Source organism: Pleurodeles waltl, chromosome 4_2, assembly GCF_031143425.1.
Source record: "Pleurodeles waltl isolate 20211129_DDA chromosome 4_2, aPleWal1.hap1.20221129, whole genome shotgun sequence".
In the NCBI taxonomy this organism is placed as follows: Eukaryota; Metazoa; Chordata; class Amphibia; order Caudata; family Salamandridae; genus Pleurodeles; species Pleurodeles waltl.
The window spans coordinates 1,046,185,442-1,046,198,838 of record NC_090443.1 but is presented as its reverse complement, the minus strand read 5'-3'; the positions used below and the strand labels follow the sequence as shown (position 1 = coordinate 1,046,198,838).

Below are 13,397 nucleotides of genomic sequence, written 5' to 3'. Positions count from 1 at the left end.
AGGTTACAGAATTTGTTAAGGAAAATCTGTACCTGCCATGGTAGTCCCGCTTAATCTATCATCCGCCTTTCTTACGGTCTTGATTCTACCCCGTTGGATAGAATCGGAATGGTAGGTATTCAGGGCCAGGCATTTGCATGGTTAAAATCTTTCCTTGATGGCAGATTGCACATGATTCATCTTGCTCCATTCACTTCCACCCCTAAACCACTTGAGTATGGAGTTCCCTAGGGCTCAGCCCTGAGGCTCACTCTTTTTAATTTATATTTAGAACCATTGGCTAAGTTGATTGAATCCTGAGGTGTGCAGGTAGCGTCTTACGCTGACGGCACAGCTCCTTCTTTCTTTTCAGGAGCATAATTACAGTGCCCTTATTACTTTTAAATGGTGCCTGCAGGGAGTTGAATGGCGATGAGTGCCAACTTTCTTAAATTAAATTGTGAAAAAAACAACATGCTTTCTTTTGTATTGAAGTGCCCATCTGCTCCATGCAAATGGTGGCCGGAGGAAGTTAGGCCCATATTTATACTTTTTGACGCAAAATCGGCGCACACTTACAAAATACAGTTGTATTTTGGAAATTTGAGTCGATTTTACATCAGAAAATGACGCAAATGCGAGGCTAAAAAAGTATAAATTTGGGCCTTAATCCTTCCCCCAAATCAACTGCCAGAAACATAGGTGTAATTTTTTATTTAAATCTGTCTTTTTCTGTGAAAATCCAACATGTGTCAGCTCTTTGTTTTGTGAAGCTCTAATCTCTGAAGAAAATGCTACTCTTTGGTCTGGAGAACACTCAGAAAACAATCATTCACATGGTGCTAATGTCTAGACTGGACTATGCAAAGAGTCTCTATTTGGGGCTTCCCGCCTTCCTAACCCACAGACTCCAGATCATACAAAACGCAGCAGCAAGATTGATTTTAAGAATTCCTCACTGGCAATCAATCTCGCCTCATTTGAAATACCTGCACTGGCTGTCGATGGCCAAGCGTATTGAATTAAAATTTTCACCTTTGGTTTTAGAGTAGTGTCACGGCTTGGGCCCCCTTATTTAAGAAAAAGACTCCGGCCTTACCTACAATTTAGATCTTTAAGATCAAACAGACTTAGACTTTTGTAAGCTCTTGCAATTTTCAAAGCTACAAAAGGGGCAGATCTTTTGCATTTTTGACCGGCAAACTTTGGAATGCATTGCCCACCAGCCTTCGTATGGCTTCTGTTGAGTCCTCTTTTAAAAAGAGGCCTAAAACTTTCCTCTTTGATGAGGCTTAGATCATCTCATCCTTCTTACCAGCAGGTTAGTTTCTCCTGCCATTAGCATCAAGAGGTCTCTTTCGAAACAGCCTTGTGCTGTACAAGTGCAATTTGATTGATTGGCAGATTGATTGATGAAACACACATCCTGGCAAATCTACAAATACACCTTGACTGTACAAGGATAGCTTACCAGTGGGGCACACCAACAAAACAATATCTATACTTTAGAGATAATATAATATCTTGATGAGACAAAATGACGTATCGTAATAAATTCCACTAGAATGCTTGTTTGGTCCTCTCTCTTCCTTAAACAAAGTAAACAATCACAAATCTGACCAGAAAATAATAAACACAAATGTGAAACTAACCAAGAGAAGAGTATCTCCATGCAAGTAGAAATTTTAATACAAAAGGAATATAACTTCTTATATACATAAACATATACATATATATACAAAACATATAGAAAACGAATGAATAGCCATCAGCCGACACGTGTTTCGTCCTGACTGGACTTCTTCAAGGCTGAGAAAATCACAACAAACAACAATCAATCACGACAAACATATATATACAATTTTACACAGAAATTAAAATATATATGCATATTATTCTATTATTTTCCAAGATAACTAGACAAAGATATTTAATTTGGTCAGTTAAGTGTCCAAAATGTTGTATACACATCATGTTTATAGTCTTGATTTTAATCTAAACAAGAAACTACAAAGAAAAAGAAGAGAACCACCACCAAATAATCTTAGTGGCAAAGTGTTATTCAATGTCCAAAGGTATAGCGTAAAATACTACGCATGTCTACAAGAATTGGTATATTAAAGCCATAGCAATAGTTCAACATTATTTGGTGGTGGTTGTCTTCTTTTTCTTTGAAAATAATAGAATAATATGCATATATATTTTAATTTCTGTGTAAAATTGTATATATATGTTTGTCGTGATTGATTGTTGTTTGTTGTGATTTTCTCAGCCTTGAAGTAGTCCAGTCAGGACGAAACACGTGTCGGCTGATGGCTATTCATTCGTTTTCTATATGTTTTGAATATATGTATATGTTTATGTATATAAGAAGTTATATTCCTTTTGTATTAAAATTTCTACTTGCATGGAGATACTCTTCTCTTGGTTAGTTTCACATTTGTGTTTATTATTTTCTGGTCAGATTTGTGATTGTTTACTTTGTTTAAGGAAGAGAGAGGACCAAACAAGCATTCTAGTGGAATTTATTACGATACGTCATTTTGTCTCATCAAGATATTATATTATCTCTAAAGTATAGATATTGTTTTGTTGGTGAGCCCCACTGGTTTGTCTCCTTATTACTAGAACGGGTTTATTTATAAACCCGGTTTTACACATCAGGGCAACGATGTGTCTCAGTGTATGAGCACCCACAAGTTTCTTCTTACATAATTAGAATGTGCATTGATTTCAATTAATGAGTTGCCATTTGTTTTTGATTATATATGTTCATATTGAATTTTTTCACTTCGAAAAGTACTAGATCAATGTTGTAGGGGTTGCGGAATAGGCACTCCAGAAAATGGCAATGTTTGAAGATGGGAGAGACAAAAATTTTCATGAAATGTTTTTACATACTCCAAATACTAGTAATGCTTCCCAAGGTATAGGTAATCATCCAGAAGGTATGAAATCTAAATACCTACGCTTAGAAAAACTTAGGAAACAGGAACCATCCCGATGGTGGGATGCCACGGTTCTAAAAAAATACATTACTGAAAAAAAGGTCCCTCGAGGCCTAAGGGTAATTAGTTTCCCTACTTTTGACGATTTGTCAGTTAAACACATGCTGGAGTGGGAAGGGTATGATGACAATTTTGATACAACATGCGGAGGAAAAAAGGGAAAAACTACTAAAAGATATACAGGAATTAGAAAATGAAATTAAGGCCTTAAACTTGCCAGATGTTAAAACAAAAAATGATAAGATTTTGAAAGAAATGCTTGACAAACATCAAATGTATATCAAGAATAAAAAAATGTCAAAATTACGAAGAGATGATAGAGATTATGAAAGTGGTAGGGTATACACGTTCGCCAGGAGATTTGATAACCTCATCCACAAAGGACAAGCTGAAAGTGTGAAGGGCACTTTGGGAATTATGACTAACGAATCTGACTTTTCAATTACGTCAGATGAATCAGACAGCACTAGTGTATCTAGTGATAATACTAATTTAAATCTTAATGATGACCAAAAACCCACCACTAGTTTTTTACAGGAAGCAAAAAGGTACAGATTAGGAAACAAGAGGTATGCTTACAACCAACCTTTTCAAAATGTAAGGCCAAAACACGTAGAGGCAAAAGGAGAAGAGGAAGCCAAAAATCAGCCAGCTACAGGGATGCAGACCAGAGCAGCAAGGAACAAAAGCAAGAACAATTGATACTCACATCCAATAAAAACATGGTAGATGTCGCACAGGATTGTAGCAGCATTTTGATTGTTAATCTATCTAAACATATTCTTACTGAAGAACAACTAAAGGTGTTAGGTAAAGGATTGGGCTTCTGTGTGTCTAATCTTTGTGATATGACGCAAGTACATATTGATCTTTTTAAATTTCTTCGACAATTGAAACTCAAAAAATACTTTGCAGATAAGACAGAAATACATATAGAAGCTATACCTGACACCGCAATGATTACTACATTGAGTAATTATACTATCAAAGATATTGCAGATATTGAACTTTTACTTACCTTGGAAAATATGGATTATAACAACATGGATAGGCTAGACTTATTAAATGACCTTAAAATTGTTCAGGATACATCTTTAAATAGTGGCCTCAAACCAAAATCTATGTTTACCCCTAAGTTACCTAGTAATAACGCCATAGAAGTGTTTGGGAGATTAGTGAAAGAAGATCTGTTTAAACTTCAAAAACAGATCAAATGTGGCAACTTTCACAAATCATTTAATATAACTAATAAACAGAGATTGGCTCTGAAGGAACTGGGGAGTAATTATGACATAGTGATCAAAGAGGCAGATAAGGGGGGAAACATTGTGATTTTAGATAGAGCAAACTATGTTCAAGAAATTGACAGACAGTTAGCTGATAGTAGTGCATATTTGAAATTGCAATGTAATCCCATCAAAAAGATTGTCGACGAATTGGAGAAATCGTTATCTGTATGGTGCAATCAGGGTTTGATTTCCGATTTAGAACTCAAATATATCTTTAATCCTTATCCTACATCACCATGTATATATACTTCACCGAAATTGCATAAAAATACCATATCACCGCCAGGCAGACCCATTATATCGGGAATAGGATCGCCCCCGGAAAGACTTTCCGAGTTCATTGATAGCTATTTGCAGCCGGTTGTGAAAAACATTCCTTCATATCTACAGGACACCAAGGATGTTCTTCGTAAGCTGGAGGACGTGAATTGGACTCCAGATATGATACTGGTCACTCTAGATGTATCCTCTTTGTACACATGTATCCCCAAAGATAAGGGTTTACAAGCAGTGCAACACTTTCTGTCTGGGAGATCTGCATCCCATATGGAACATACTGAAATGATTCTGTATATGATTGAATTCACATTGGAAAATAATGTATTTTTACATGAGGGACAATGGTTTAAGCAAGCACAAGGAGTAGCTATGGGCTCACGATTCTCTCCATCGTATGCGAATATATATATGGGTTTCTTTGAGGCAATACATGTTTGGAAGAAGGGCCCTTCTGTATTCACTGATAACATTTTCTTCTGGGGAAGGTATATTGATGATGTCTTAATGATCTGGACGGGATCTGAACAACTATTAATGGAATTCTATGAATATATCAACTGTAATATCTTTAATATTCAAATGACGTATGAATTCAGTAAGAACAAAGTTTGCTTTTTGGATCTAGAGATATCCATCGCAGACAATAAGATCCATACAAAAATCTACCGCAAACCAACAGCCTGTAATTCTGTACTACATGCGGAAAGTGCGCACCCCAAAAGTCAAATTTCAGCTATTCCTTTTGGGGAAATGACGAGATTAAAAAGAAATTGTAGTGATCCAAATGTATGTAACATAGAATTAAATAAATTGGAAGATAGGTTTACACAGAGAGGCTATTCAAAACATATTATCAAAACATCAAGAAAAAAGATTGATCAAACATGTAGAGCTACCCTTCTGGGTCAAAATACGAAAATGCGGGACAGCTCGTCATACAAAGCAATAAGTTTTTGTACGGCGTATAGTCAGAATAGTCACAATATATATCGCATTCTATGTAAACATTGGAACGTACTACAGACAGATGAGACACTTGCTGCTCTACTTCCTAAGAAACCAAAAATTATTCACAAAAGAGGTAAAACTATTAGAAATGAAGTCTGTAAAAGTTTTCTACCACCTATAATGGAAAGTAAAGCAACATGGCTTCCTAAAACAATTGCGGGTTTCTATAGGTGTGGGAATTGCAATATGTGCAATATGGCACTGCATAAAACTTCTGAATTCAGTTATAATGGTAGCGACAAATACAAAATATCCACTTTTATTAACTGCAATACGAAATTTGTGGTATATATATTGGAATGTGTATGTGGCCAGATATATGTGGGCAGTATAATCAGGCCCTTGAAGGAACGAATTCAAGAACATATCAGAGCCCTAAGAAATCACGATACAGCATCACCATTAGTACGGCATGTTAATGATAAACATCCAGGAATTGAGGTCCCAGTAGTAAAATACATGGGTATAAATCACATCCCGATAAATGTTATGGGTGGCAATAGAACATTGGATTTGCGAAAAAATGAAGCAAAATGGATCATTAAATTGAGAACTATCGAAATGGGCATGAATTTGGATGACGAATTGTATCATTTCCTCTGAATGTATTTACTGGGTATACTATTGATGAACAATAACATACATATAATATGAGCAACTTAATCTGGTGACATGCATTTTATACCACATATTGGGGGGATCTTTCATTCTCTTACCCTAGTTTTTCTATATACTGGGGGGACTGTTTACGTCTTCACTCTGCATGTGTACTGATGTTGACACTTCTGTACATATTTGTGGCACCAATTATGTTGCAATTGTGGAACTGGATGGCGGAAAGCTAAGGGAAAATTGATCTCTTTTGTTGGTAAAATAGATCTAATTTGTATTCTTCCATAAATTTGGAAGCATATTGCCGGCTTAGTAACAACAGTGAATTTTGGAAATACATATGATTTGTCCATCGAAATTTCTCCTGTTAATTTGGCTGGTGTACTAGTTGAATGATACGATGTACTATAATCACCATTTCTCAATGGCCGCCGTATTTGTATACAATGGACTTATGTTCGTCCCCGTTGCTTGCTAGTTACTATGTAATAATAATCACTTCAGAATGGCAACTGTAGTCGCAATGGATGGGCGGTAGTCCATCTTCGAGGGACTGGGACTTACTCTAGGGAAAGCGGGAAGACTCACAAGAGGATGTTAATGTGGCTGGTGTATTAGGTGAAGGATACGATAGATTGGAATCGTCACTCGAAAATGGCTGCCGTTTATACACATAACAGACGGCAATCCGTCCTCGCTGTTTGGCCATTCTTTCTTGAATAAAAGTACCACTTCAAAATGGCCACCATAGTCCTGTGGGACAGGCGGAAGTCCGTCTTCGCTGTTCATTAGCCTGTTTTGAAAATGAACGCGCCATTTTAAATGCCGGCGCGGGGATCGCATGCAGTCTAAAATAGCCGGCAGACCGACGGGAGGCACGCAATTCCCTCCGTCTTCGCTGTAAACCAGCTCTTTTTGAAGATAAACGCGGCATTTAATAATGCCGGCGAGGGGCTCGCATTGATTTTTGGAAAAAAAGCCGGAAGACTGACAGGAGGCATATATTTCCCTCGACGTTTTTGCCGAGATTTATTAGCAAACAGGACTGAGAAGTAAATAAAAGAACAGAAAGAGGGGTGGATAGGTAAGTTAGCAGCACTAATTTGGGAAGTGTATTTAATGTAATTAATGGAAAAATGGAGCCTCATTAATGTGTCTGTTTCATTATTGGAAACTATGGAGATACTGATATAAATTTTGTTAGGAGGATGGACGGTGACTGCATATTAATGATAGAAATTAAGGTTTTTTGTTTTTGTAGAAAGGCCACTAGAGATATTTCATTTGTTTGTATTTCAGTTGACTCATCAATAGATGAAACTAGCAGTGCCCAGTATTTAAATTGATTACAAAGAAGGAAAAGATGTGATTAACTGTGGTTTTGAAACAGGTCAGTAATGGCATGATAATAAATAACTCTCACATTCTTGAGGAATAATTTTGACAAGCAAAAGGAGGTTAATGGAATTGTCTTTCTTCCTCCCCTCTGGTTACAGAGTGTGGTAGATGTGATATGAGCATATCGGACATAGAAATGAGCAAAGGTACATAATTATTGGATATTTTTCTTCCTCACCATGGTATTAGGAGGGGTGATTTTAGGCATGAAGCGGTCTAGTATTAACAAAAGAGAAATTCTAGATATGAAGTGGTCTAATGCCAACAAAAGAGAAATTATTTTACACTTGGGTGTGCATGTGGCATGTTGAACTATTGCTATGGCTTTAATATACCAATTCTTGTAGACATGGGTAGTATTTTACGCTATACCTTTGGACATTGAATAACACTTTGCCACTAAGATTATTTGGTGGTGGTTCTCTTCTTTTTCTTTGTAGTTTCTTGTTTAGATTAAAATCAAGACTATAAACATGATGTGTATACAACATTTTGGACACTTAACTGACCAAATTAAATATCTTTGTCTAGTTATCTTGGAAAATAATAGAATAATATGCATATATATTTTAATTTCTGTGTAAAATTGTATATATATGTTTGTCGTGATTGATTGTTGTTTGTTGTGATTTTCTCAGCCTTGAAGAAGTCCAGTCAGGATGAAACACGTGTCGGCTGATGGCTATTCATTCGTTTTCTATATGTTTTGTATATATATGTATATGTTTATGTATATAAGAAGTTATATTCCTTTTGTATTAAAATTTCTACTTGCATGGAGATACTCTTCTCTTGGTTAGTTTCACATTTGTGTTTATTATTTTCTGGTCAGATTTGTGATTGTTTACTTTGTTTAAGGAAGAGAGAGGACCAAACAAGCATTCTAGTGGAATTTATTACGATACGTCATTTTGTCTCATCAAGATATTATATTATCTCTAAAGTATAGATATTGTTTTGTTGGTGTGCCCCACTGGTTTGTCTCCTTATTACTAGAACAGGTTTATTTATAAACCCGGTTTTACACATCAGGGCAACGATGTGTCTCAGTGTATGAGCACCCACAAGTTTCTTCTTACATAATTAGAATGTGCACTGATTTCAATTAATGAGTTGCCATTTGTTTTTGACAAGGATAGCTTACTACAGACCCACAGACTCTCAACGCATATACATCATCACTCCAGCCATACAGAAAGGCATATTACCAATAATCTCCTCAATTTACAAGGTGGAATAAATACATTGGCAACTGAGCAAAAACGCAGACATAAAGGGGATCTTCAAAGACTTACTACAGCGGTCATCATGGATTGACCAGTACATCCCACAAACAACCTACATGAGCAAAACAAATGATTGCTTGGTAGGATGTGCTGTACATCACATCTGGACCCTGTGGGATTGAACCACAATCCCCTAGTGATTTATCTGGCTGCATAACTGCTAAACTACCTAGCTTACTAATACCAAAGGTTCATATTCAACTCACACTAGAACCTGACCTGTAGGTTACTATGGGCAGCGCCTTTTGATTCTCCTGTCATATGCCCTATGTAACCTGTCTCTTTGGAGGAAGTCTCTAGTATGAGCATCTAAAGTCTCTTCTTACTTAAATGTTCTCAATAGACTTTTACCTTGCCCAACCAGGCTGGCTTCTCTCCGGTCCGGAGAGATCATGCTCTGTTTCCGGCGCACCCTGAATACGATGAGGCCACAGACCAGCAGCGTCCCAAAGAGCACCAGGGCCAAGAAGATGCAAAGGATCAACAAAGAGTGGGCTCTGGATGCCAAGGCATCACTGTTTGTAACTCTGACAACTCCTGGAGAGAAAAAGAAATGGAGTAAGGCCATCATAGAGTTAAAAGTAGAAAAGAGGAGAAATGAGCTGAGATAGAGCCCAGTAGAGTTTGGGAGAGCATGCCATTAGGGGCACTGGCAGGGGTGATTGAAGGAACAAGAGAAACACAGAAGGCGGGATTAGAAGAATGAGGGTGAACATGTTTGATCTGTGCCAGTGATGCCTAGCTAATCATCTTTAAACAGGGAAGACATATTGTGCTCCTGTCCACAGGATACTTTGCCTCAGTTCTTCTCTCTTCCTTTTCTCTTTAAAGGAAATGTATGCACTTTGTCAGTTTCAAGGGGTGGAGAACGCGTCAGCTGTTGTAACTCAAGGTTCAGTACACAGGGGTTGCCCTTGTCTAACTGAGGTGGGTCACAGGAGGTTGGCGTATGGAGCATCTGTACATTTCAGATGTTTGCAGGTGTGCAAAGGGGAGAGCAAGTCACGCAGTATTGACCTGTGAGAATGATTTGCATCCATTTGAAACAAAACACTATAACAGTTGTGTGAGCAAAGGGACAAAAACAAAAAAACTACAAATAAATAATCTGTGCGTAATTGTAAGTGGAATTTATAAAGCTCCTACTACCCCTGACGAGGCATTGAATCATTTTGGGGCGAGTAGCAGGCTATTCTGAAACCCAAGATTAGAGATTAATATTTAGGCATTAATAAGATTTGTTTTTTTTTCTTTTTGTGCATTAGTTGTTTTAAGTTTGTGTTTTTGATTCCTTGTGTGTTTAGTAGGGCTTAGAGTAGTGGTATGATGATGGGGATGGATTTGAAGGGGTAAGTAGGAAGTTGTTTTTGTAAGTAATGGTTTTGTGAGCCTGGTAGTTGGGTGATGTGATCTCGGTCACTGGAAGCCCATCCCTCTGGGCCTGACCTTCAATAAATGGAGGAGGGGAGGTTGCGTGGCCACCCTCCCCCATCCAATTTATGCCCTGTGTACCCCATCTACTGGGGCCCGGCCTTAATATGTTTTTTTGGGGGGAGTAGGGCATTGTGGCCCTTCTCCCCAAGCCAATTTTGGCCCCAGGGACCCCATCCCCCCAGGGCCTGGTCATCTCTCCTGGGTGCCCTCCAAGGCACCCAGTGTGCAATGGGACTGCTCTTGCTTGCTGGAACCGGAATGTTTGCTGTGACTTGGCAGGAGCTTTCAAAGCTCCTGCCAAGCCACATTAAACAGCTATGCCCCAGGGGGTGGGCACCCTGGGACATAGCAGGTGCCGGCCCTTGGGGGTAGTGGTCCCCATGGTCATGCCTGGCTCCATGAAGGGGGCTGCGTGCTCCCCCTCCAACCTTTGAATTTAGCCCCGGGGAGGTGGTGGTCCACGACGGATCCCCATCTTCTTTTATTTCAGCCTAGGAGAGGTGGCAGTACCCAGGAATGTCGGGGGTGGGGGAATGCACGGCCAACCCCTAATTGTTAGAAAATGCCACAGGCAGGTGGTGGTCCCAGGGGCTCCCCTTCTATATTTGAAACATTTTGCCCTGGTGGTCCCCAGAGCTGCAGGAGGCCACGTGCCCCGTATAAAATCAAAGCAGCCCCAGGGAGGTGACAGACCCTGGGGCATGGAGGGTGGTCTGCAGGACCCCCCCCCCACCTATTATAATTAAGTTATTTTGCCCCAGGGAGGTGGTGATCCCCTGGCCGTGAATCAAAGCCCCAGAGAGGTGGTGGCCACCGGAGCAGAAATAAGACCAGGAGGGGCGCCCCTTGCGTCCCCGCCTTTAAATTTTACACGCCCCCGGACCTGGCCCACCTGTGCGCTTTATTACAACAATCGCGGGAGACCACGCTTGGTTTTATGGGAATTTGTCATGCCACAAATTCACGGCAAACATTTGTTTGTAAAAAGTGCTTTTTTGCCCTGGCGGTGTCCCTCTGGGACACCAGCACCAGAGCAAAGGAGTCAGGGTGTCCCTACCCTGGCCCCTTTTCTTTTTTTTCACTCTTTTTTTAGGGACTCACATGAAGCCAAGTCCCAAGATGGCTGCCAATACTTCCTGGTTGAAGTGTTGGCAGCCAATCAGAACTCAGCAGGTCCCTGCACGAGCACTTATTATTTGCGAAGTAGTCAGGGAGGATCCACAACTCTAGATATATAAATTTGGATTTCCTTTAACTTCTCTTAAACTTCTGAATGCATTTATACCAAATAACAAAAGGCATTATCTGCGTACCAAAAGCTCCCTTTCTGCCAAACTTAGTGTAATTTTGTCCAGCAATTCAGGCAGTCGTCGTGTTAAAAAACGCATGTTTTTGACCCCTCCTTTTTCGTGGCCCTGCTTGACAGATCATCTTGAAACTGTACATGCACAACAAGAATCACTGGCATGCTTTTTGGGGGAAATTTCATGAGGTTTCATCAAATGATGTTAAATATATAGGCAAGTCAAAAAATGCTTTTTCTTTTGGAACATGGTCCTAACTATAACTACCTACTGGCCACCGCCAAAGTAACGTGTGTTTGTGTGCAGCAATATGTACATGGTCAGAGGTGCCGAAGTATGCACATTTTTCATGATATTTCTTGAAGTTATGGTAGCAGACAGAAACTCCTCTATAGTCACCTATATGTGCATCGAAGCAGCATAGAAGGCGCAATCATGATATTGTCTTATATACACATGTATCTTGTGATGTAACGAACAAGTTGTTTACCTTGGTTAATGCCTTATCTGGTAAAGACACTATCTAGCTGCAGACTCTCCACCTCAGAACACTACCCAGGGTCAGACCAGATCCGGAAAACCCTGAGTGGCATCCCATGCCAGTTTGTTGACCTCTTGTATGGTTGCAGGGATCCAAACGCAGCAAGATGCTTTTCCGCTACAATTCCCAGCTGAAAGTTGGCAACTGGGACTTGGGCTGGACTTGGTGGTCACCTCTACCTGGAACTCAGAGAGTCAATAGCTATGCCCTCCCTCCTCCCACTGCAAGATCCTGAGGGCTTAGAAGGGTACTCCTGTGGTTGCTTGGGTACCAGGAAAAAGTTTGAAAACTTTTCAAAACTGTTGCTCAAGAGCCAGGGGAACCTGCTGCGGAAAAAGCAGCAGCTCATAAGGCATCAAACTGAATTTCAGATTTTCCCCCGTGAACGGTCACAGGAGTTCTGAAAAAATAGGCAGTTCCTTTCTGTTTTGGAAATTGGAAACTTTTTCAAGCAAAAACCTCAATTGCTCCAGACCCTTAATGGGGCCAAGATATCCGAAAGGCATTTACATGGCATAAGATAGAATTTGTCTCACAGGGAGACATTGTTTTCTTCAAAGAAATGACATAGGCTCAGATGTACAAAGCATTTCTTCGGTCGCAAATGGCCCAATTTGCAGAATCAGACCATTTACGACCAGACAACTGCTTTTTCTGATGCACAAAATGCAATTCAGTAACTTGTTACCGCATTGCAATTTGCATTTGTAATTCGGTATTTGGAAGGGGCATCCCTTCCCAAAACTGAATCAGTATGGAATGTACTACTGTTTTGCAACCGTATTCCACTTCAAAACAGTAATATTTTACCACCATTTAAAATGTGATGGTAACCCATTCGCAAATGGGAAGCGCTCCTTTGGGCCTCTTCCCCTTTGAGAATGTTGAAAAAATATTGTTTAAGAGCAGGCAGTGGTCCCACGGACCACTACCTACTCTTAAAAAATGAAACTTAAATGCTTGATTTTTTTCTTTTCAAACGCATCCCGTTTTCCTTAAATGATAAAGGACTGCATTTTTTAAAAAAAGAATGCTTTATGTAAAAGCAATCGCAGACATGACGGTCTACTGACGCCAGCAGGCCACCATCCCTGTGATGGCAGCAAATTCTAGTAGGTCGCAAATTGTGACCTATCTCGTTCTACCTCATTATTATGCATGAGGCAGGTCTATTTGCGACCTATTAGGAATGGCTAATAAAACTAGAACAGTTTCACACATTAAGAATCGTGATTTCCAGGTTGCGAGTCGCAGGAAAT

The 13,397-nt window shown here is 39.6% G+C and overlaps 1 protein-coding gene across 1 annotated transcript in view; it reads right to left on the bottom strand.

Moving 5' to 3' along the window:
- CD6 (CD6 molecule) overlaps nucleotides 1-13,397 on the bottom strand; it is a 242,109-nt gene that overhangs the window by 49,770 nt on the left and 178,942 nt on the right. Inside the window, exon 6 of the mRNA XM_069233268.1 lies at nucleotides 9,211-9,396. Coding sequence (XP_069089369.1) covers nucleotides 9,211-9,396 — 186 coding nt within the window. The remainder of the gene's footprint in view (nucleotides 1-9,210; nucleotides 9,397-13,397) is intronic.